Consider the following 25894-nt stretch of genomic DNA (forward strand, 5'->3'; position numbering starts at 1 on the left):
TATAACTGATTGGCCCTCCTCTCAGATCTTGGAAGCCTACCAGGTTTGTCAGAAAGTGTGGCCACCAGAAGGTCAGCTGATCATTTGGCCTGTAAGAAAAGGCAAACTAATGATGTGGTATCTCCATATCTGATGATATGGGAGGTTATGAAGTAGATGTACATGCAGTGTAACTACAAAATGCAATAACAAAGGGTAACCATTGCCCATTATTTGTTTAAATGTTCGAGTTATTGTTCATCCATGTCAGTGTACCTTAAAGACATGTATTTCCTTTTGTCAAGTGAAAATAAATCAGCTCTTAATTTGATCTTATCTGTTATGAAACACCTTAGAGAGAAAGTAAAAATGTATGCCACACCAGCATACTGCAGCTGCCAGACCAATCCACGCCCCTCCGGGTCAGAGCCAACAAATCCCAATTTAACCACTGATTGTATTACAGGTGAGTATATTGCCGCTGACCTCTCTGCACGGTTTAATTCATCCAGTAGGAATTTTAATCTTGTTGTACAGGGAAAAGCAGATATGGATTAGGCAGGGAAAAAAACTCACTTTCAGTAGTCTACCATTTTTACATTGAGCCATTTTAATGACACAATTCTAGTTGAAATGTCCAAGATAATCTTGTGACTCACAAACACTGTTTGCTGAAAACAGCAATTTCTCTCCCATATCTCTCCCTCAGGTAGATCTCTAGATCTGTCAGGGGCATTGGTCTCACGTCGTACCCCACAAACTTTTTCTTTGTCCTATCAACAGGAACCATTTCCTCTGTGCTGTTGGGGTCGTTGCGGCCAATGGCGGCAAACGTGGGGAAAGTCCTCCTGAGGCTTTCCGGAAGGTTCTGGCTGTACGTCGGGCAGCAGTAGGCCGACCACAGGTACTCAGGTATGGCCACGCGGTGCTCGTCCTTCAGCCAGCGGTCCATTCGGTAAGGGATGATGCCGGTGACAATATACGCAGGACCTGCACAGTACTTGTTCAGCGTCACGTTGACATTCCTCTCCAGCTCAGCCCACGGGCCGTAGTTGGAGTCCATCTTCTGGGGGACGACGTTGGTCAGGGTGAAGGTGGACTGGCGCTCGCTGCGGTTCTGGTGGTGCAGACTGGGGTTGAGATGGCCGCGGGTGTAGCTGGAGTTGATGTAGTCCTGTTGCACCGCCTGGCTCTTGACCACGGTCTGGTCCACTTTCTTAGGGGGAATGGGGAAGGGGAGCATCACGCCGCTGGCGTTAGAGTTGGCCAGCTAGGAGGGAACAGTCAGATTATTAAAACAAGGAAGTGGCTGGATATTGCATTCTTGATATTTGACGCTGGATACTAAATATCACTGTTGTTGCTTTGTCTTTTTGTCCTTTAGAAGCATGTACTGGTTTAAGAACGCTGTTGCTAATGTATTTGGGCACAAATAGGCTTGAAAGTAGAATTGCAGAGTACAACTAGTCTGAGATATTAAAAATGGTCTCAGGATTATCTGTGAGCTCTCCAACACATTAACAGACATGCCAGCACCAATGGGCCCGGGCTACACCAGGTCCGCAACTGAAGCACTTTGTTTGTGGAGTGTAAAAAAAAAAAAAAAAAATATATATTTTTTTTTTTTTTTAAACGTTTAATTTTTCAAACATATACGCCACTATCAAGTCTGGTGTAGCCAGTTCGTTGAATACAAACACTCCACAAACAGAACACTTCAATTACTGTCTGTTCAATGCCTGATGTAGCCCCTCTGTCAGCAATCAAGTCCACTGCAGTACTTTAAGGTCAACTGTGTCCTGTAGAATTCTGGGGTATTCTGATGTGTTCATATGTTACTTCTCTGTGTGTGTAGTAGCCTATACAACGGGGAGAGGTCCATACCAGTGTACATGACGTTGTTTTAGGCCTGTGTACCATCAGGAACGTCATACAGCCCTGAGCCCAGTAACATATTAGGAACATTGTGATAACAGTGATAACATGGGCCGAGGGAGATAGCATGCTGTTCTGTTCGGGCTAGTATATCCATCTGGTCAGAGCCGGTTTTGTACACTGGTTGGCACCTGCCACGCTGGCATGATTGACGTTTATATGTTTAAGTAGGCCTATATCAGGCTTTGTCTTAGGTTCTGACTCTGAGACGGAACGAGGAAGCGACTCGAGGAGCATCTTCTGTCGGGAAGCTCAAGTAGCCGTTTCTAATAACAACCACAACTATTAGACTATTCTACCATCTACAATAAACCATCATCTAATTGCCGATCCTGATCCAGCCGTCAAGCTTTATTGACCATCTATTAGAACGAAAACACTTTGGCACCCTGATTGACGTGACCGAATCCCAGCTGGAAGACTGCCAAGAGGGGAAACACTGCTGCACTGCGCACCCTGCATACAGTGAAGAGATTCTGACCAGGTGAAAGCAAAAAGTCTTTACTCCTTTATGCGAGAAAAAGAACCAAAGTAAACCTATGGAAAAGTCTTTCGTTTTCTTCATTGTATTTTGCAGTGATGTGTGTGAAGCCTTGCAAATCAGTAATTTATGAGTTCTGATGTAGCTGTAGCCTAATGGTACACATTGAGAGGAGAGGTTGTACCTACTCCCTTCCTGTTGTTGTGCTATGCAATTTCATTTTTTATTCTCGAAGGTTCATTTAGGGTAGTCCTCGAAGGTTCATTTAGGGTAGTCCTCATTTTCAGTGAAGCCGAGATAAATAATAAGTAATTGAAAAGTCTAGCTTTTGGACATGTCAAACTCAAACAACTCCGTCCAATAAACACCAATTAACACAGACTGGTGGTACACACTAACCCAACTGTTGGTGTTTGTTGGGGTTGGTTGGATCAGTGTGCAAGCCCCTTATCACCGCCAAAACACCGGAGTGACTTTATTATTATTATTATTATTATTATTATTATTATTATTATTATTATTATTATTATTGATTTCATTTAATTTTTTTAAAAACTTATTTTACTTTTGTGTTTGTTTACATGCACAGGACAGTGCTGTAGTGACAGTCAAATTTCCTTCGGGATGAATAAAGTATTTCCTATCTTATCTTATCTTATCTTAAAGCCAGTATATGCATGCTTAATCATTGACTGTAGCCACCTTTTCCAAAGGCATTGTGCTTATTCAAAGGTCTAGTGTTTGAGGAACCAAACCGATTTGCAGATATCATGAAATATATGATAACAGAAGCACTTCATATAAGTTAAATGAATTAATTAATGCACACTGATAGTACATGAATGAATTAATTAATTAATTAATGAATTAATTCATTATTAATACTCAGGGATGGGCATATATGTCTAATACATGTATTTAAAATACGTATTTCAAATACAAAATACTATTTTGTAATTTGTATTTTATTGAGATGATGAAAATGCCTTCGTATTTTGTATCAAAATACTTCAGTGTTGTGTATTTTTGTATTTTCAAAATACTGTAAAATACTTTCTGTGAAACACTGTGATGAAATCTATCTAACTATCTATACTGTAAAGCACAAAATCTCTGTCTCTGTCTGTTTGTGGCACCCTTGCATGGTCAAGCCCCTCTGCTCCAGTAGAGCGTTTATTTTCCTTTGCTGGAATGATTAACAGGCCCCATAGGCGTCGTCTGAATGCAACACTGTTTGAGAAGTTAGTTGTGCTTAAAGGCATTAACTGAGGAGACACGACTAGCTAAGGTTACACACACTCCTTTGCTCACACAAGGACAGCACAAAGACTTGATTTCACAAGTTTATATTTGAGATGAGTTTGAATTTGTCTATGTTCTCTGACCTGTGAAATATTTCAGTGCTATGGTAACTTGACAAGATACCTCAAACAAGGACATTTCCAATTTTGCACATTTTAAATAAGAAATGATTGATAATGTCATAATAATTGGCTTCTAATTGAGTCCTGAAGCCATGACGTAGTGTTGCCAAGGCAGCAATTTCACTGGATCTAAACAAATCAATCTACCATACCAAATCACCATAGCGGTGGCTTTCTTAATATATTTCAATCATTTTACAACGTTTCTAAGACGTTAGTATATTTTTTTTACACTGTAGGAATCACATAACACAACATATATTCATACCAACACAATCAAATTCGTGACTACAGAGTTTTATTTTAGCATGGGTTTCCTCCGTAAAAGAGACCTGCATGTAACTTCACAGCATGCGGTTAAAATCCTTAAATTCACGGACGTGTTTTGGCTATATTTTTTTGGCAAAAAACGTCGCTCTTAACAGCCGCCAGTCTTTGAGAAGACGTGAAATATCCACTGGAATTTTGTTTCTTTATATTACACCTGCCCGGGAATCCGTGTTATGTGGCTAAGCTGCTGCCTAACAGGTAAAACACGTTTAAATGGATATATTTATTTTTATTAGCTAGAAATGATGCCACATGTCTACATTCAATGCTATTTATGCCATTTCGAAAGTTTGTTTAGATCCAGTGATTCTGCCGTCATGGAAACGCTACGTCACACTTCGGGACTCAATTGGCTTAACTGATTGGATGGTATTAATGTGACAACTTGAATTTTTTGTATTTACATTGATAGAGGTTGTGCACACACCAGTTTCAGGTGTATACAAAATTATTCAACTGTGATGAAACTCAAGTGTGGTAGTGATGGTGTTAAATAACTTAAAAGGTGAAAATGCTACCTAGTTTAAATTTCTAAATAAGTCATCTATTTGGATTGTTTGTCTTTGAGTTATTGTCACTGATTCATAGTGGGCAATCTATTACACCAACTGGCTGGGAAGTGCAACAGTTGTGGAGTCGGCATTGCATGTCGCTGCAAAACAGTGCATCTCCAAACTTAAAACAGTAGACTAACAGTCAATAAAACTGGTTCTGTACTTTAAAGAACATTTCAAGCGATCACATAGCCTATGTTCAATGTTGCAATATTATCCGAAGGCCCTATGTGCCATTTGCTTTTGAGCAGGATCTTATAAGAACATTTCAAAATGAATGGAAAGACAGTGATGAGATTTTGCACTCAGCTGTGGCCTAGGCCTGCTAGTGGTGAGTCTGTTATAGCCTATTTACTTGTATTGTAGCCTATGCAACTATTCTATTAAACACTATAGGCTATGACCGCTATGTTCTTGCACTATTTCTTCCATGATATTGTTTCAGTTATCCAAAAGGCTCGAAGGATGCTCTTTATTATATGGCAATTTTGGAAAAATAACTAATAAAAGTGAGGTGAGGTGCCCCCCCACCCGTTGTTCTCTGGCGCCGACCCTGGCAGAGGTTTCAGATGTTTTTCCAGGTAGTGTACAAGTGAAGGGATAGACGAAAAAGGCTTTTAGAAAGAAGTATTTTGTAGTATTTTGAAAATACAAAAATACAGTATTTTATTTTGATACATTTTTTGGCTGCTGTATTTTGTAGCTTATTTTGATACATTTTTAAGGTGGGTATTTGGTATTTTATTTGGAAATACATTTTGATGTATTTCTGCCCATCCTTGTTAATACTGTCTTGGCAGTTGGTTGCTGGAAGTTGGTTTTTGGAAAATTATAAAGACTGCAACCAACAATGACCAACTTCAGAATGTTTGGGGTCGTTAGTCCTTGTTTTGGCAGCGTGCCCTTTAGACCTAGTAACACTAGTGATAAACACTATAGTGATAAAGAGCTGTTGTAAACCACAAGCGTTGCACTGGCCAGCCATTCACTTCCTCTGTTTTTAAGCACACCAGAGAAACGGCCTCTATTGTGAAACAGGGAACATGTCCTTATGCCTAGTATAAAGAGGAAACATCACCTCTAAAACAAATTAAATTGTCTAGCACTAATAGCATACAGCCTATTTTCAACCTGCCGAATTGTTCCTGTCAGGTCAGTGTTAAGGTATGACCTTTGTCTAGATAAGTCATACTCAGTCATTCAAGAAAGGTCTACCCTTAAGTGAAACTTAAAAGTAAAACTATCCAATACCAATAAGATGTGGGCTACTTAGGCTACAGGGTTTACATGTTACCAAGATCAATATGCAATATATTTAAACTAATTCATGTCAAGAAAGCATTATGTTTTGCCATAAAATAAAATAGTAGTTGGCTTACCTGTGGTTCATACTTCCAGACGCCCTTTGGTCTTTTTCCCGCTGGGGTTGTGTACAAGTATGCGGAGAACCAGGGAGAGCGGCGCTCACGGCTGTACAGAGTGGCAAAGTAGTACCTGTTGGTATAGTTCTGACATATGGGCGTCCCACTTAGCCCACTGGGGGGCCAGTACCGGTAGAAAAAATTCAGACAGGGCGAGAAATCACCTATGTCTCCCTGAGAAAGACAGAGGAGTGTGCTGAGAACCGGCAGCAGAGGAAGCCAGCATTTCATTGCAAAAAATATGGCTGGTAAAAAGAATGGAGAGAAAAGAAAACCAGATAAGCATTCCAGTAGAGCAGCTCTGAGGTGGTTTGAGTGTGTTTGTTTATATGCCTGAGAGAGAAAGGGAGGGCTAGAAAGGGAAAGGGGAACTGTGTGCGACTGTGTGCATTTGCAAGATGCGGAAAGTGGCTTCATCAGCAGGACTCATGATTGCCTGTAATCTCTGTTCTCTCTCTTTAATCTCTTCTCTCACGTCTTCCTCTCTCTCTTCTCTCTTTCTCTTTTTCTTTCCTTTTTTTCTTTGTCTCTCTCTCTCAAAAAGAAAAATATATTCATACACACAAACAGATAGTTTGTAGTAGTATATATAAACTATATGTACTGTAGTGTTCAAACCAGGTACAGTAACATGATGCTAACACATTTCAGTACTTCAGTATTCAGTATTACGTAACAAGAGACCTTCTCTTGTTGTAAAAGGAAAGTGAAAGAGAATTCCACCGCATCCAGATCCAGATGATTTTTTATGAAAACGGAGAAATTGGTGACCATCTACCTTGTCTGAAAATCTGAAGGAAATCAGACCAGTCGTTTTGAAGTTATTTGAGCAGACACACAAACACACACACACACAAATACACTCTTTCACACACACACACACACACACACACACACACACACACACACACACACACACACACACACACACACACACACACACACACAGACACACCAAACATACAGCTACTGGAAAAAGGGGGGTAATCTAATGATACATGGGCATTGGGCAGCCGTGGCCCACTGGTTAGCACTCTGGACTTGTAACCGGAGGGTCGCCGGTTCGAGCCCCGACAAGTGGGCTGCGGCTGAAGTGCCCTTGAGCAAGGCACCTAACCCCTCACTGCTCCCCGAGCGCCGCCATTGTAGCAGGCAGCTCACTGCGCCGGGATTAGTGTGTGCTTCACCTCACTGTGTGTACACTGTGTGCTGTTTGTGTTTCACTAATTCACCGATTGGGTTAAATGCAGAGACCAAATTTCCCTCACGGGATCAAAAAAGTATATATACTTATATATACATCTATGATGATATCTCAGTCAGAGACCAAAGCTTTTACTTTTACGATCATCATTTTAGCCGCTTACTTTTAATGTTTGTTTATTTAAGTAGGATTTTGTTCATGCAGGGCTTAGTTGTAATAAGTATTTCTACACTGCTGTACTAATAAAAGGATCCGCTTTACTTTTTCCACCATTGAGAATACTTTTTCCACCATTGAGAATATCAACACAGGTATGAACATTTGAAAGTGATGCGCTATCATGCGCTATCCCTTTAGATAGGATTGATCCCTTGGAACACCGTAATGAAATAACACCTCCATCTCTGGAGTCAGAGTAATTTAAATTTTTCAATTTCAATTTAATATCACTTACAGAGCGCCAAAACATTGCACATGTGTTATGGAGCTTTACAGAGTGCTAAACAATCAGAGAAGGCCCATGAGTAACAGGGGCGAGGAAAAACCCAGAATTGGAGATACATGTAGGAAGAAACCTCGAGCAGATCCACGACTCAAGGGCCTGACCCATCTGCCTAGGGTCAGTACAGAACAGTAGGGTCTGTTTACATAATAAATGAATAAGTTAGTAAGGTGTAGAGAAAAGAACATGGTGTTTAAAGCCACCTGAGGTGTATGTTAGAAAGATGTGGGATGGTTACATATCCAGTGATAATATGATAATGCATGAATCTTATTTAGTAACCCTGAAACCTTGAAACGGAAAGGCTGATTTCGCACCAGTCAGCTCAGCTGATTGTGAAAACACGCCGGGGGTGGGTGGGGAGAAGCTTACTGCCACGGCCGTTTTTCGAGGAACGCTCTGCTTCCTCCGAGAAGTGTTGTTTTCCCCCTCCCATTGGCGTGTGAGACTCACACGCACATGCTCTTGAGTGACACTCCAAGCGCCTTTGTCTGAGAGCATGCATAGATGTTTTCGGGGGAGGAGATCAAACTGTGTTTGGTCTGTGGGTGGACGCACAGCACACAGGCAAACACACACACACACACACACACACACACACACACACGCACACACATGCACAGACACAGACACACACACACACACACACACACACACACACACACAGGAAGCGTAGGGGGGAGGATAGTGGTCACAAGGGGAGGGGAGGCGAGCGAAAATGATCTCCCCTCCCCGAACAGTTTCCCTTCCCACAAAACACACACACACACACACACACTCCATAGTCCATATTTAAATGTCTCTTTACCCTTGGGCCACCCTCTCTCTCTCTCTCTCTCTCTCTCTCTCTCTCTCTGTCTTTCATGGTATTGCATACTTTCCTTGGGATAGAAAATCCACAGAGTTTCTACAGCCTGTAGGCTCAAAGTCTCCTCATCTGCACAGAGTGCTCCAGGATCAAGGTAACGTGAAGCACGCTTTCTTTATTCTAATGACAACTTCTCATGTCTGTATTTCTATTTTGTGTGTGTCAGAAAGGTGGCATGCTGGTATTTTTAAGACATTGCTTTCTTAACAAAGGCTACCGTGCAGTAGCCTGAAAGTTGTCGGTTCAATTCCCGGCTTCCACCGTTGTGCCCTTGAGCAAGGCACTTAACCCCAAGTTGCTTCAGGGACAATGTGATCCCTTTTAATATAGCTGACATATGTAAGTCACTTTGGTCAAGAAGTGTCTGCTAAAAATGTTATGTAATGTTAACGCCAAGTCTGATGGAGCAGTGATTATCTTCGCGTCTATGCAGTGCAATAACAAAAAGTGCATGTCTTACAAAAAGTGCAGGACTTGCTTTTCTTCATGCAAAAGTGTTTGAAGAAAAAGATGGCATTAAAAAATATTTGGGGATGCTGTTGATTTCAAGTTAAAGAACATGGGAGACAAAATTACATTTTAACCACTGTTCTTAGATTTTCTGTCGACATTATATGCATTTTTGTAACTTGTCGAGGCTTGGCAATTTCTGCTGTTCATGCAACAGTTGGCGTAGGACCTTTTACGAGGAGAATATAGTGTGAGAGCCTGGATGTGGGGGAATGCCCCTGGGTATTGTGGCTAACAGGAACCATGTTTTGCATTAGGGGTCAGCCGGGTAACATACCCTCACCTAACTATTCTTTGCACGCACACATAGTTACGCAATCTCTGTCCCCCTCTCTCTCTCTCTCTCTCACACACACACACACACACACACACTCTCTCTCTCTCTCTCTCTCTCTCTCTCACACACACACACACACACGCACGCACGCATGTACGCACACACACACACACACACACACAATCTCATAAAAAATATGGCACACAGGAGACTCAGGAGACACATTCACATACACGCACACACACAAAAACACACACTCTACTATATCATGGACATTCTTTTTAAACAAACACTCTCTCTCTCTTTCCCTCTCTCTCTCACACACTCATGCATTCTTTCTAAACAAGTTTCTCTCTCTCTCTCTCTCTCTCTCTCTCTCTCTAAGTACATCATTGTACGTAAGGTTTTCAGTTCTCCTCACATTCCATGGGTGAATGCCTGAAAGATTATGCTTTTATCCTCATGGAGATCAGCTTTTAGCATTCCACATGGGTTAAGTTCTGGACATCTTGCATTGTGTGAACACTGAGAGTGAGAGTTACACCATGTCATGCCGGACAGTGCTGTCTTACAAAAACAGAACTTTGGACAGATTCCTGGGGCTTATAATACTGCAAGTCACAAGTCACCCAGTCTCTGATGACCATTTAAAGAGTTTAGCCTATAACTTAATTTCAGTTGTGCTAACACTCGTTTTATTGATTGATTGATTGATTGATTGATTGATTGATTGAATGAATGCATGAAAAATTATGTTCATTCAGTATTACAGTAAATGTTTGAGTAACTGGTTATCTTACTAAATGATTGTTGATTGATTGATTTATTGATCAATCATTTGATTGATTAATTAATTGTTTTGTGATTTGCAGAGAGGAGCCATGTCAAGTGCAGGTGCATGGGGCTGTCTGTTGCTGTGCCTCTCTGGCCTTCTCCTCTTGCCACCCTTCCATTCTGGGGTCCATGCCGGTAAAGTCCTGGTCTTTCCTGTGGATGGTAGCCACTGGGTGAACATGAAGCTCCTCATCCAGGGCCTCCACGAGCGGGGACACCAGATCACGGTGGTCCGGACGGCCAGCACCTGGTACATCAAGGAGGAGTCCCCGCACTACGAGTCCATCACTGTCGCCTTGCCCGAGGCCATCAACATCGAGGACGAGGACTTCTTTGTGTCCCTCCTCAGCAGGATGCTGGAGATCCAGAGGGCCGGCGCGTCGCCGCTGGCCTACGCCTCCTTCTGGTGGGTGATTCTTAACGGGCTGTCGGACATCCACCGGCAGGGCAGCCAACTGGCCGTGGAGATGTTTGAGAACCGGCCACTGATGGACCGTCTGCGGGAGGCGCAGTACGACCTGGTGCTGACGGACCCGGGCCTGGCGGCGGGCGTTCTGGTGGCCCATGAGCTCCAGCTGCCCACGGTGTTTAACGTGCGTTGGATCACAAGTGGCGAGGGTCACTTTGTTGTAGCCCCCTCGCCCATCTCCTACGTCCCCACGTCGGGCTCCAACGTGTCCGACAGGATGAGCTTCGCCGACCGCTTGAAGAACGCTCTGCAGTACCTCCTCAACGTCTGCATCGACCGCTACGTGGTCTGCCCGCACTATGACCGCATCGTGGCCAAGTACTTCGGCCCAGACGTGAACTTCTACCACCTGCTGCAGGCCAGTGACCTCTGGCTGATGCGCGTCGACTTCGTGTTTGAGTTCCCACGGCCGACCATGCCTAACATCGTCTACATCGGCGGCTTCCAGTGCAAGCCAGCCGAACCGCTCCCCGATGACCTGGAGGCGTTCGTTCAGGGCTCGGGGGAGCACGGTGTCATCCTGATGTCCCTGGGCACGCTGGTCAAAGCCCTGCCCATCGAGATCACCTCGGAGATCGCCGCCGCCTTCGCCCGCCTCCCACAGCGAGTCATCTGGAGATACCCGGGTGAGCGCCCCAACAACCTGGGCAACAACACCCTCCTGGTCAAGTGGATGCCCCAGAACGACCTGCTGGGGCACCCCAAGGTGCGGGCCTTCGTGGCACACGGAGGCACCAACGGAATCTATGAGGCCCTGTACCACGGCGTGCCCATCGTTGGCGTGCCGCTCCTCTTCGACCAGTTCGAGAATGTGCTGAGACTCGAGGTCCGTGGTGCGGCCAAGGTGCTCGACACTTCCAAGATCGACCGGCAGAATTTCTGGGAGGCGCTGCAGGAGGTGCTTCACTCGCCCTCGTACAGGGAGAACATGCAGCGCCTTTCCCGTCTCCATAGAGACCGGCCCATGCACCCCTTAGACAGCGCCATCTACTGGACCGAGTTTGTCATGCGGCACAAAGGGGCCGCGCATTTGCGCACAGAGTCATACAAGATGCCCTGGTATGCGTACCACTCAGTGGATGTGGTCGTGTTCTTGTGTGTGGTGTTGACAGGGATTCTGGGTATTGTAGTCTTCACAATTCGCTTCCTGTGTCTCAGACTGTGCAAAAGAGGCAAGTCAAAGGTGGAATGAAGGGAAACTATGCAATCATGTGGGGTTTTGTTGTCAAGCTTTAAAAAATGCAATGGAAGTAATAATGCATTTCTGAAGGAAGAGTGAATATATGTTTCTCATTAAGCTTTTACATTGTTGTCTTTTATTGCCAGTAAAATGTAAGAATTCGAATACGCAGTAGTCATTTCTTCAGAATGACCTGATTGCTGTAACTCTAGAGGCAAGCTTTACCTTACACTTCAAAATGTTGTACAAAAAGCTTTACCTTACACTACAAAATATAAAAAAATGTATATACGCTATAAAATGTTTATTTACCCTAATAAGTGTTCATTGTCTTAAACCAAAAAAACACAAAGGGATTCTTACATTTAAACACCTAACCAAACCTTTGAAAACTATTGAAATGGTTTTAGAAACTCTTAATCAAAGGATAGACCTCCAAAGAGTTTAAGATGAAGGGTTTGATATTGTTTTCTTGTTTTCTACAATGAACAGTTTTATAAAGCTGAAAACTTTAAGGGTATAGAATATACACCCTCATTGTTATTTTCGGAGAATGCACTCAAGGAGTTGGTCCAATTTCTCTCTTTATCTTAAAGCTCAATCCTACTCCTTAAAGCTATTTATTTTAATGCTCAATCCTTGCTTTCACAGCTGTAAAAAAAACAACACTTAATTGGACCAAAAGAAACCTATACTCCCTGGAAGAAGAAATGGTTTTGTTTGTAAGAAAGATGATTCCACAGACTACTCTGGTGTGGAATGAGACTATAACCCAGTACATAAGCTTCTGATGTAATGCTATGAGATGATATCAGTTACTGCACAAATCTGGTTGCTACAGCTTCAGATACTTTGTACTTCATACTGTACTATGTATTTCATACTTCTTTTTAATTATTATTATTATTTAGCAATGGTTTGGAAATTAACACTTGCATTGTAATTCATTAATAGAAATGGCATCAAATATTATTTTGTGGGTTTTAATGATACAAAGAGGAATGTAAATGGTGAAACACATTTGAAATATCAAAACATTTAATGTAATACCAGAGTGTTGTACTGTGAAACTATCAAAAATTAATTTCTCAGTGGTTCTTGAAGCCAACGATGACTCTACTATACATTTTTCACAACAATAAACCCTTGCCTTGTTTGTCCATGGCACATGGCACACAGGTTGTGGTCTGTACATTCTGGTACTTTTAAATTCTCTCTCCTCATATTCTATGACAACATTTCAGATGACACTAGACAAAAGTACTAGAGTATATCTACTGTAAAGGTCAGTTGATTTTGTAATCATTAATGTAAGAAAGGCTGTATAGTCTACCTATTATAGTTCAAAACACACTGTTGTCAGAAATAGCAATGGACTTCAATAAGCATCATAGTTAAGAGTGTCAAAAAACTCTTCTGTTCTGCTGTTGTACTGACAACCAGCAGAGGGCACTGTGTGTCAAAGTGTTGCAGTGTTCTGGTTCCTCTGTTGCCATAGCAACCTACAGGGCCTTCTCACATATCCATCTGTAGTGGGTGTGGCAGGGTGCGTCCATCCAGCTGTTGAGCTCCGTCTCGGCCGTGTCAATGTGGCCACAGTCCTCTCCCTGCTCATTGGACACGCGCCAATCATCCGGCTCACTGGTGCCGTCAGCCCGCTGAACCCAGTACCTGTGAAGAGTTTTGTTTGATTGATTGATTGATGGATTGATTGATTGATTTTGTTTCATTCCAAAAGCAAATCATCAATAGTCAACTCACTGTTTTAGCTTTATTCAAGTATACTATGTTAACTGAGCAGGAGTGTACAAATTCCTTCTGTCATCAATTTCTGAATGTTCTCAATTTTCCAGACGTTTCTTAATTAACAGTACTATTTTCTCAGCAGTAATAAAATGAATATGGACATGTGTAATTGGTCTTACTGAACGTTGTATCTGACCAGGCTGTTGGTCACCCATCTCCACTCGCCTTCTGTCTCGATGTCCGTCATCCCCACCCAGGCTTTTCCTTTTGGGTTGGATTTCCAGCTCATCGCAAATACAAATCTCTGAATAAGAGGTCAAGTATAAAGAATGGCAATGTCATCAGGAGTAGGCCTACAAAGTTTTTAGTCAGTCATTGCAAACAATTGTAATAAAACAACATGGCATTTTTTAAAAACATTTCCAAGTTTATGCATTTTTACATTTCAAAGCTCTTATGTTGTGTAAATATCTATCAACAGTATGTATTATGTAAACAGTCTTAATTTAATATAGTCTATCATTAAGCACAGTGTGCATGAATCTTAACCCCTAATCTATGTGAACAATTAAACAGTAACTAGAGAATCCCAAGTTTCAAAGTTCAATCTGCTTGGACCCTCTGCAGTCAGCATTTAAATTGTACCCAATGGCTTCATTGCACTACAAAAATGTATTTTTTGGATTAGGATTTAACTAGCTCTTTCTCAGTAAGATCATTTTTAAAATTATTTTGCCTGTCTTATTATGACCGCTGCGCAGCGAAGCAACGGTCATTTAGGTTTAGTCAGATTTTCTTTTTCGCATGGCCAAATTTCCGTCAAGGATTCCCGGGACACTGAAAGACCGAGGTACACAAAACTTGGTGGGCATGTAACCCCACATGGATAGCATGGAACCATCGTTTTTCGTTTTGATCTGTAGCCCCCCCGCTGGACTGGACCCCCGAAAGGAGGGTAGGGCAGACACATTTTTCTGTGAATATCTCGAGAACCGTAGGGTTTAGGACGACCACCTTTTTTTTGTATGTTGATCTCAAGGGGCCATGTCAACCCATTCCATAACCACTCATTTCATGTATAGCGCCACCTAGTTAAACACAAAAAAGTAAAAATGAGGTGTTGTAATCGCAGGTATCTGTGACCTAACATAGTCAAAACTGCACGAAATTGGAAGTGTAGGATCATTATGACACCCTCTGAATGCATGCCAAGTTTCGTGGAATTCCATTCATGGGGGGCCACACAATAAATTAATTTTACTATACACCAACTGGCCTGTAGGTGGCCGGAGACCGTTTTCTGAATATCTCGAGAACCGTAGGGCCTAGGAGGACCACCTTTTTTTTGTATGTTGGTCTTAAGGGGCCATGTCAACCCATCACATTACCACTTATTTCATGTATAGCGCCACCTAGTTAAAAATTAAAAAGCAAAAGGATGACCATTTTTTTGCGTATGTTTGCCTCCAGGGGTCATGTTAACCCATTCCATATGCACACATGTGCATAAACAAATACACACGCACACACATACATTCACAGTAATCATACGTATGACACATACTCACACAGTAGACATATGCACGCATGCATGCACATGCACAGACACAGGCACATACGCAGGCACACACACAAGCACATGTACGCACACACACACACACACACACACACACACACACACACACACACACACACACACACACCCACACACACATAAACATAAACATGTACACGCACACATGCACACAATTCAAGAATTTCTCAGAATTATGAACAGGCAAAACGGGGGTGGGGTTGTATAAAATGTATTTTACATGTGAAATCTATGAACTAATCATGTTTTGATACTTGTTGTCTAGCAGATACCAGTGAGAACTGAGTGTGCATAATGCAATTCAGTGAGACAGTTAGAATCATATATGCCTTTCAGCGTGACTTATTTTTGTGGAAAAAATGTGCTGGACTGGGCGGCGGTCATATTTTGTACCGCTCTGCGGTACATCTAGTTATAAGACAATTTATCAAGACAAGTTTGCTGAACACACTAGCAACAAAATGTTCTTGTTTTAAGTACAAGTAGATTTGTAATATTTTGCCCCATATTTGGAGGGAGATCTTTTGAAGTGTAGCCTATACTCTAACAAAGCCTGGGACAGAAACTCGTCTCTATTGTCCTGTGGCTACGGTGTATTGAGGCTGCTGGAGGCCTGTAACGGGAATGTTTGTAGACATGGTCCAATGAAGATTGTTGCAAGAGCTGATGCATGAGAGTGTGGCTCTCAGCTTTGTTTGCATTGTCTTTTTTTTAGAACTTGCACCCTAAGAGGTCATTTAAAGTTGGAGTTGAGCGCGCCTGTTCCTGTGTATTGAAGCAGCTGTTTCAAGTCAAGTCAAGTCAGATTTATTTTTAAAGCGCATTTAACATGCACATAGTGCAACCCAAAGCGCTCCACAAACAAGACACACGATGCCTGATGGAGCGGCGTAGTCGCCAGCGTACCCATGACATCAAGACATGACAAATACATTTAAAAAATAACAAATACAAAAAATGCCGGACGGAGCAGCGTAGTCGCCAGCGTACCCGTGACACCAATACATACAATACAGACAACAAAACAAAACAGCGACCGTTTGTTGCTCCGTGAGATTGCAGCTCTTCACCGTTAACGTTAGTCTGCAGTTGGCAAGGCAGCTCGCAGGTCAGCAACAGCTCGGCGGCCACGGCAGATCTTTCGCCGAGTAGCTAGCCTAGGTCCAGCTGTCCCGAGAGATCCCCTCGACAGACAGTGAAGTGCACTGTTCACGGATGGATGGAAGGATAGTCTGCAGTTGGCATGGCAGCTCGCAGGTCAGCAACAGCTCGGTGGCCACGGCAGATCTTTCGCAGAGTAGCCTAGTTTCAGCTGTCCCGAGAGATCCACTCGACCAGACAGTGAAGTGCTGTACCGCTCACGGATAGATAGAAGGATGTCCGATGCCAAGCTAGGGCAAAAGCTAGCCATAGCAAGCTCCCAATGGACAAATGTCAACAACATCAGCTGACTTAGAAGCAGTAAAAAGGACTAAGAATAACACGAAAACTATCAAAAATAGCGTAAATAAATAGGGAAAACATTTAACTAGACAAACCAATACAAAAAATAAACATGACATTACATAAAATTACGAACATTACAGGGCTGCCAACTTTTCAAAAAACCTTGGAGTGAGATTTGGTGGGGCCAACCAAAATTTTGCTGCGGAAATTTTTGTTTGGCTTATTCAGCATTATACCGCATACAAAAAAAAAAAAAACGTACATCAGTGGTTCTCAGGTGTAGGGACCAGGCATGGACGGATTATGAACTTTGGGCCCCTGAGCCCACATGTATAAGGGCTCCCCCACTAATTGTCGCATAGGTGGAAGGGGGTTTGGGGTCCTCCCCAGAATTTTTTAATTTGTTTGATGTGATTTCCTGTATTCTCGTGCATTTTAGGGATGGCCAATACTAAATTCAATCAGATTCATAGCCTACATCCTGATGTGATTGATATTGAGGCAATGATTCCATGCAAAGGCTTGGGCTTCAGGGCCCCCTGACACCTTGTGCCCCTGGGTCTGGGCCCGGAAGGCCTGTGCAGTAATCCATCCCTGGGACCAGGGTCCTAGAGTAAAATTAACATTGGTATCAAAGGGATCTAGCCTACTAGTAGGACAATGGGCGTCGGAGGCATTCTGAAAATGGGTGGGACATTTCAGTGGGGGGTATGGGGTCCTCCCCCAGAATTTTTTTTTTGGACTAGATGCAATTTCCTGAATTCTGGTACATTTTAACAGGTTATTTAGATACTTCTATATAACAAAATAAAGCCAGCCTACGAAATTAATAAAAAGTAAATCATGCATAATTTAAAAATAACTCGATAGGCTACTTGGGTTTAATAAGGTTTCCATTACAGCACCGCAGACGTTCAATGAACGCATGAAAGCGGATGGTTTGTTTGAAATCCCAACACTCTTTCAACTATATAAGTAATGGTGATCATCAAATACCTCCCCAGATTTCAGTGCCCATCAGTCCCAACATTTAACAATATAATCAAACAGTCCAAAGGTAAATTAAATATCAAACTAAACCGAAAATGTCATGCTTTTGAAGGCCTACCAGTATGCCGCTCCAAGAAACGCATGTCTCAAAATAAAACTTGCATAAGAAATAAAGGGCCCCTAAAGGCCTGTACTTTGTCTTAAGACCCTGGCCATAATTTGAGGATTTACAGTATCTAAGTAGACAAACTAGCTTCAGATATCCAACAGAGTGAACACGAGATTGTGCAGTCGCTGTGGTTAGTGACGTGACGCTGTTAATGGGGAGTTTTACATGGCCTAGCGTAAACCTATAGGTTATTATTTATTTGGCGTACCTATAAGGCTTTTTACCTTATCAAAAGTGAGGGGGACGACTGATCTCTTCAACACTGCAGGGGATTTGGCGCTTGTCACTGTGTGTGTGACAGAAGAGGAATGGGAGAATACGTGTAACAAAAAAAAAGTTTATGAGCGATTTACGTGCAAATGGGAGAATCCAATGAAAATGACAATGAAGCACTAAACAGATGCTGAAAACAGCACTGGTATTTCGCACGGCAAAAGTGTGTGTGTGTGTGTGTGTGTGTGTGGGGTCCAAACTAACACTAACAATTTTAAAAGTGGGTGGGTGTTTGGTAAGAATTTAAGAAATGTTTTTATAGTTTAACTTTTAAATGCATCAATCAGGTGCACTTTCAAAATAAATTCTGAGGTCAGACTTGCTTATTTTTATGGAAATATTTGTGCTGTAGCCTAAGCTATTTTGCACTTCAGAATTATGACCATGCATACACAGGTGGAATAGTTGTGCAACCACAAAAACATATGCTAGGCCTACATTTCACAGTTCAGAAACATTTCAGCACTCCGTGAAATTATGCAGAAGTGGTCACCTGTGTTATTCAGCTAGTTCATTTAAGATAATATATTGGTCATTGTAAGCCTATAGCCTACTACATGCTATTCCTTTTTCAGGATGTACCCATATCTGCATGATGTGAATGTTTGCATATGGCTTATGTCAGGCTTTATATCAATATTTGTGTCTCGTTATTTGATTTTCTTCATATTGCATTAATGTCACTAGGAAGCATGCAAATATAAATATATTAATTTATCTGTGTAAGTGGGATTAGCTGGAACCTGACAATATAAGAACCATGATAGTGGGATAATCTATGGCTGAGCAATTTACAAAAATGTATGTAGGCCTACTGACAAATAGTTTACATTAGAATACATTATAATTTCATCCCAATGAGGCTATGTAGAAATGTGTTGCAATTTCAAAACCGGATTAGGCTACTCAGGAACCACTTATTGCACAGAGGAATGCTTTATATCCTCGTATTCAGTAATGTTTGCGGTTTATTGTGATATTGGGTTTGCCACGTGTTGTGTGAAGGGTTAGTGAGATATTAAACCGAGAGTAATGGGTGTGCACTGTGTGGAAAATGCAAATATGATTAGCCTAAATTGCATGTCGGTTCAATTATAATTTTCTCGCGAACCATTTATCACAGCAACTTGGCGCTAATATCATTGGAAAGCTTAGATTCCGTTTGTTCACATGATGTGTGATATCATATGTATAGGTTTAGTTTAGTTGAACCTCATCTGCCAGGTATTTGACCTACCAGGTTGACACTTCAGCGTGAAAAACACTCAATAATACTCAAAGCATACCTGAAGCCGGGGAAATGCGGGGGAGATGCGAATGGGACGGCTTCTGAAGTAGCATCGCAAATGAGAGAAAATTTAGAAAATTCCACAGACGGGGTGCTCTTGAAGCCTCTCACCGTCTCTGAAAGCATAACCGTGGCTCAACAGGTAGATCTATAGTAAGGCTAAACTCATTTTTCAGGCATCTGACCGACCGGGTTGACACTTCAGCGTGAGAAATCGGGGGTGTGGCGTGTGAGTGTGTGAAACTAATCAAATGCGTGTGTCTCACGGCCAATGCGTGAGAGTTGGCAGCTATGCATTACATAAAAACAAACAAAAACATGATGCCAGACGGAGCGGCGTGTCTCGCCAGCATCCCCGTAACCTAGCAACAACAGCAATATAGGCGCGCTCACTCAAGTACTTTATGAAGTATTTTGGGTGCGAGTTAAAAATGTCAATCTAGAAGTGGAGAAAACCGCACTCTCTTGTATGTTACTTTTAAAAGGATTTATTGCACCATGCCCTTGGCTACAGACGCGTTTCGGCGTCAAGCCGTCTTCAGTGTAGGAATCAGTATTGAAGCTGCTGATCACTGCAACAAAGCCTATAAACTGGGACAGAAACTCTTCTCTATGGACGTTTACACCCCTGCCCGCTCACTGAGATCCTCCTCGGCTGGCCTACTGTATGTCCCTAGTGTGAACTTCAGCACCCTGGGTGAGAGGGCTCTCACCTACATTGCCTAAAGATGTATTGCATAAGGAATTCACTGCCAGACTACATCAGACAGTGTGACTCAATTACTGACTTTAAAAACAGCCTTAAAGCATATGGCGGGGGGCGCTGTGGCACTGTGGTACAGCGCTCATACCATGTACGGGTCCAAGTGCCCACGGGGACCCAGGTTCCAATCCGACCTGCGGTCATATCCCGGTCCCACCCCATCTCTCTCTCCCACTTACTTCCTGTCTCACTCTTCACTGTCCTATACGAATAAAGGCAAAAAGGCCCAAAAAAAAAACATATGGCTTATGAACTAACTGACTTTTACTTTTACTCTTTACTTTTATTTTCATTTTTATGTGATGGCTATACTTTTAACAACCTTTTTGTTTGTGAAGTGACCTTGGGTGTCATGAAAGGTGCTTTAAATAAAATGTATTATTATTATTATTATTGTCCTGTGGCTATGGTGTATTGAGGCTGCTGACCACTGTGACAGCCTCCTATAGACCCTTTCAACAAGAAAAACAAAAACAATGCTTGAACATTCTATTTTGTTCCCAATCTACTTCTGCTTCATGAAGATAACATATGGAGTGTTAAAACGGAAACCTTGTGGGAACAACTATGATGCTGATAATGGAACTCGGTGGAATGGAAATAGGTCAATAGCTCCCTCTCATACAAGGATACAAGGATACAAGGAAGTTTATTGTCACATGCATATAGTTACTGGAAGTAAGAAATGCAGTGAAATTATGTCTGGTGTCATTTGTCTTATGTCATTTGTGCATTAATGGGAGGGGGGGGGGTAAAAAGTGCAGTAGAAGAGGGGTTTAGTAGATTAAGTGGCAAGGGCTGCATAAGAAAGGTGGGGGAGGATTGGGATTGGGGGGGGGTGGGCACCAACAAGGAGCATACCTGCTCTTCCTGGCTGTTGATGACCAGCAGATCAGCCCCGTGTGACTGACACTGGGTCCTGCCATGGGCCCAGCTGTTGGAGTCTCTGGAGAGGAAGTAGCAGCTGGACCTGAAGAGGCGCCATCCATCTTCACACGACCTACAGCGCCGCTCTACAGGCCAGAGAGGGAACACATTGGGGAATAGAACCAGATGCTTCACTTTACAAAATCTCAGTGTTTGTGCCCTGCTTATGCTGTACCAAGAAATGGGAATGGTAGATAGATTGACTAAGGTTACTGGAAATGTTTGCGTTGTTTGTGGTGATTGGAGGACAAAGAAGGCAGTAAAGGTTTAAAGATGTCACTTCCTGTTGGAGGAGATGGATTCCATTTCTCAACTCTGCAATCTCTCTGCCTAAACTCTGATTCTGTAATCTGGTAGTGTTCTCTAGAGCTTCTGTTAAGTTCCGCACTGCTCTGTCGCACTCCTTTTTCTGCGAGCGCACACGCCCCACCGTCTCAATCAGTTGAAGGTTCTCGCTCTGTAGGAGAACGTTCTGGTCCAGGAGCTCTTGGTTCTGCGGCCAGAGGAGTGTAAAGTTCTCCGTCTTCTCTCTTAACTCCCTGCTGAACTTGTCATTTAAGGCAGAGAGTTCTAGCGTCCTCTCTAGTTCTCTCTGGTGTGAGTCTGTAAGGTTCTCATTCTGTCTCTCCAGGACACCAATAGTGGTGGACATGTTTTCTCTCTCTTCTGCAAACACTGCATTGACTATAACAAGTTTATCATTCTCTTCTCTCAGATGGCGGTCGGCCTCCAAGAACAGGATGCGGTTGATGCTGGTGAGCTCTGTGTTGTTGCCCGCTAGCTCGTCACACTGGACGTCCAGTCGATGGTTGAGTTCTGTTAGGTTCCAAACGGATCTCTGCAGTGCTGAGCGTTCTTCAGAGATGCTGAGGAGCTGATCGGTGAGGTTCCTGTAATCATTCTGAAACGTTCTGGCAACATCTGGATTGAGAGGACTGCTCCTCACTGCTCTGCCGTCTGGAACAACAACAAAAAATAATATTGTATTAGTTTGATTTGTTAGGGACCACATAACATTTTGAACAAATCTTGCCATTTGATGCACTGCACCAGAGTTAGCCCTAGGCTAATTTACATCTGCAGTCCCTGTGAACAGTGCTTGCTGTATGATAAGGCTACTCTGTTCAGTATCAGAAACATATCAACAATAACAAAAAGGACATGCTTGATATACTCACACAGGATGGCAAGGACCATGGAGGAGAGCAGACAGCCACAGCACAGGGCACTCAGACCCCAGACCGACCTCCTCACCTGGGGGTTATCTGACTGACACTTCAGAGGCACTGGAGCAAGTTCAATAAGCAAAATGACAACCAATGATTGGATGAAAGAATGAATGAACATTAGAACATATGATACTTAATGAAGAGGTTTTCTATATATGAATATTAAGACAACCAATGAATGAATGAATGAATGAATGAATGAATGAATGAATGAATGAATGAATGAATGAATGCATGAATAAACATTACAGAATAAGATATTTAATTTAGAGGTTGCCTACTGAATATTATGACAACCAATGAATGAATTAAGGAATGAATCAACATTAGGAAATACTGTATGATATTTAATCAAGTGATTTCTATATATACTTAATATTATGACAACCAATGAATGAATGGATGAATCAATAAATGTACATTAGAAGATACAATATTTATTTAGGTAGCTTATATCTACTGAATATATCAGAATACAGAATTAATTAGCTAAAGTTCCTGTTTGAGGTTTGGCACTAGCCTACTTGGTATTGGTATTGGTTAACTGAGCTGAGTCCAGTCAGTGATGTGCAGTGTTGTGATAATATTAATATTATTAATGTGTCCCTGGCCCTGGCCGTATAGCGCGACTGGCTGGGACACCTGCACCGTTCGCCGGTGACCCGGGGTCAATTCCCGCCCTGTGGTCCTTTCTGGATCCCACCCTCACTTTCTCTCCCACTCGCTTCCTGTCATTCTCCAATATCCTATCTGATTAAAGGCATAAAAAGCCCCAAAAACAGGCAACAGGCTACAGCACTCATACCATGAACGGGTCTGAGCACCCACAGGGACCCAGGTTCGAGTCCGACCTGCGGTCATCATCCCACCCCATCTCTCTCTCTCCCACTCACTTCTTGTCTGTCTTCACTGTCCTGTCCAAATAAAGGCAAAAAGCCCAGAAAATATACTTAAAATAAATAAATAAATAAATAAAGTGTACCTGTCTGCTCCGTCTTGGATGGGTTCATGGACCGGATGTTCACAGACTGGGTACTTTGCATCCATGAGACCAGCTGTTGAAGAACCATTTTTTAGAAGAAGATTCTTTGGGGGAAAAGAACATATTTCAATAGAGATATGTAAACATTGTTATACTCAGAGCTGTGATAAATACTTAAATGAAAACAAAACAACAAAAACACAACAACAATATATATATATATATATATATATATATATATATATATATATATATATATATATATATATATATATATATATATATATATATATATATATATATATATATATATATATATATATATATATATATTTATAAAATAAAATAAAATATATACACATTTAATGTAAATTCTAAACGTATTGTACACATATGAGTAAGAAAGAAGGTTTAAAAAGTGGGAAATGTATCTGCTCATAGTATCTTTTACACTGGAATTTATGTGCAGGGCATTTGTGCTGTTGTCACGCGATGACTAGAAATAACAGTAAGGAATCTTTGGTCTGCGGCAGTGACTCATTTCTAACCAGCTCTGAATGAGTTTCACTGATCTGTTTCACACAGATTACATAGCTTCTCTGATCTTGCATCAGAGAAAAAACCACAGAGCCATGGCAAAGAAATGTTGACTGGATGTTCATCTAAAAAAAACAAGGAATGTGTCTTTAGTATATACCTACAGTACAGTTGTACTCGTAAACTGACTGTATCACATCCTGTGTCACAGTTCACACCGATATTGCTGCAAAACCCACATTAAACAGACACCTCACGTGTACTTCAACAAGAAGTAACCAGCAATAGCAGGCAATGGCTTGGCTAGAAATGGGTCACGCTTATAGACCAGCTAGGCTATTACTGACAATATATAATTTATGGACCAGAAGTACAGTACAGGCCAAAGGTTTGGACAAACCTTCTCATTCAATGTGTTTCCTTTATTGTCATGACTATTTACATTGTAGATTCATCAAAACTATTAATGAACACATGTGGAATTATGTACTTAACAAAAAAGTAAAAACATGTCTTATATTCTAGTTGCAATTTTTTAAAATTTAATACCATATTCAGCAAGCCATAACTTGACAAATACTAATCTGTGAGCCAAATGACTTTACATTCATTCATAGTTTGGATGCCTTCAGTGAGAATCTACAGTGTAAATAGTCATGAAAATAAAGAAAACACATTGAAATGACAAGGTGTGTCCAAACTTTTGGCCTGTACAGTACATACTACACAAGTAAACATTTACGGTACTTACCTTAGGTGCATATAAATGTAAATATAAAACTGCAGAAAAGTGTCTCCTTCAATGTGATCTCTGTCTGTGCTTACCTAAATGAATAATACGACACAGACTGACCTTACTGGCTCGGAGAAAAAGGAGAAAGTGGACCTCACTAACGTATGGACTCAGGAGAAAATAGAGCTGGCTTCTGATGAACGTGAATGAACTGAGCCCATTTACACACACACACACAGAGTGAGAGAGAGACACACACAGACACACGCACAGACACACACACACACACGCACATACGCATATAATGTAAAATGCTACAATGTGATAACAGTGGCACCCTTTGTGAAGGTGTGAAGGAATCCTGACTACTGTAACACCTCAGGTCGTTATGCCCTGATGCCTCCCCTCACCCCTCTGGGCGTGAGACGTGTACATACTTACTTTCAGCTTCAGACTGTACGTACACTTGTGATCTTTTAATGTAATCTTGATTTGTTTATTTCATTCTTCCTGTTGTTTCGTTCCGAGACAAAATATATTTTAATACCAATTTCTGAAAGCAATAACATTTTTATTAGCCTATATCATCACATATCAACAACATCACATGAACATCACTTTTGATGTTTGTTCTAATTGGTTTATTGCGTCCCACTGACTATGAGCACTCAATTGCCTTTCCTTTGCTTGTCTTTATCCAGAGAGCCCATATGAAGCTAGCACTGCCTCGACCAACCACTGCGTGGCACTATTCTGCAAAATAAAAGTAGACAAACAAAAATATAAGCACACTCAACGCAACGCAACGCAACGCTCTTACCGCAGCTACAGCCAAATTCCTTTGGGAATTATTTCCTGTTCAAAAGTTCCCAGATGTCATATAAGCGAACCCCGATGGTAGTCTTTTCTTTGCCTTTGTTTATTGTTTCAATGAGAATTCGTTTTCCTCCAAAACACTGGTAGTCTGATAGCATTGTGTTAGTCTTCGGGGGTGATTGTCACACAAAGTGCATTTATCAGTGCCATTTGCATTGAAGGGGAAAGGCTTGTTGTCTTGTTTTCTTTGCACACTTAGAGAAAGAAAGGGAGAGGGGGCATAGCTAGAGCCATTACTAATGACAGGAAACAAGTTATTTTGTATTTTGTCAGATTTGTAGCCTATAGGCTAGTCTTTTGTTTGCACTGAAAGCAAATGGGTTTCAGGAACCACTTAGTTAATCACCTAGGCCTACCTTCAAAACAATATATA

General features: G+C 41.9%; 3 protein-coding genes across 3 annotated transcripts; 1 reads left to right on the plus strand and 2 right to left on the minus strand.

The window, feature by feature from the left end:
• Positions 1–472: 472 nt before the first annotated feature.
• Positions 473–6463, minus strand: LOC125287605 (endonuclease domain-containing 1 protein-like). Its single transcript, XM_048233529.1, has 2 exons — positions 6083–6463; positions 473–1249 (listed from the first exon to the last, which is right to left on the minus strand). The coding sequence occupies exons 1-2, from the start codon at positions 6353–6355 to the stop codon at positions 635–637; spliced, it is 888 nt and encodes a 295-aa protein (XP_048089486.1). The 5' UTR covers positions 6356–6463; the 3' UTR covers positions 473–634.
• A 2032-nt stretch (positions 6464–8495) lies between these two features.
• LOC125287604 (UDP-glucuronosyltransferase 2C1-like) lies at positions 8496–13883 on the plus strand. Its single transcript, XM_048233528.1, has 2 exons — positions 8496–8792; positions 10358–13883. The coding sequence occupies exon 2, from the start codon at positions 10367–10369 to the stop codon at positions 11978–11980; it is 1614 nt and encodes a 537-aa protein (XP_048089485.1). The 5' UTR covers positions 8496–8792; positions 10358–10366; the 3' UTR covers positions 11981–13883.
• A 6797-nt stretch (positions 13884–20680) lies between these two features.
• On the minus strand, positions 20681–23476 carry LOC125287965 (C-type lectin domain family 4 member M-like). The gene is made up of 5 exons (XM_048234050.1): positions 23376–23476; positions 22343–22450; positions 21324–22121; positions 21099–21250; positions 20681–20689 (listed from the first exon to the last, which is right to left on the minus strand). The coding sequence occupies exons 1-5, from the start codon at positions 23461–23463 to the stop codon at positions 20681–20683; spliced, it is 1155 nt and encodes a 384-aa protein (XP_048090007.1). The 5' UTR covers positions 23464–23476.
• Between the last annotated feature and the right edge of the window lie 2418 nt (positions 23477–25894).

Source organism: Alosa alosa, chromosome 22 (assembly GCF_017589495.1).
Source record: "Alosa alosa isolate M-15738 ecotype Scorff River chromosome 22, AALO_Geno_1.1, whole genome shotgun sequence".
Taxonomy (NCBI): Eukaryota; Metazoa; Chordata; class Actinopteri; order Clupeiformes; family Clupeidae; genus Alosa; species Alosa alosa.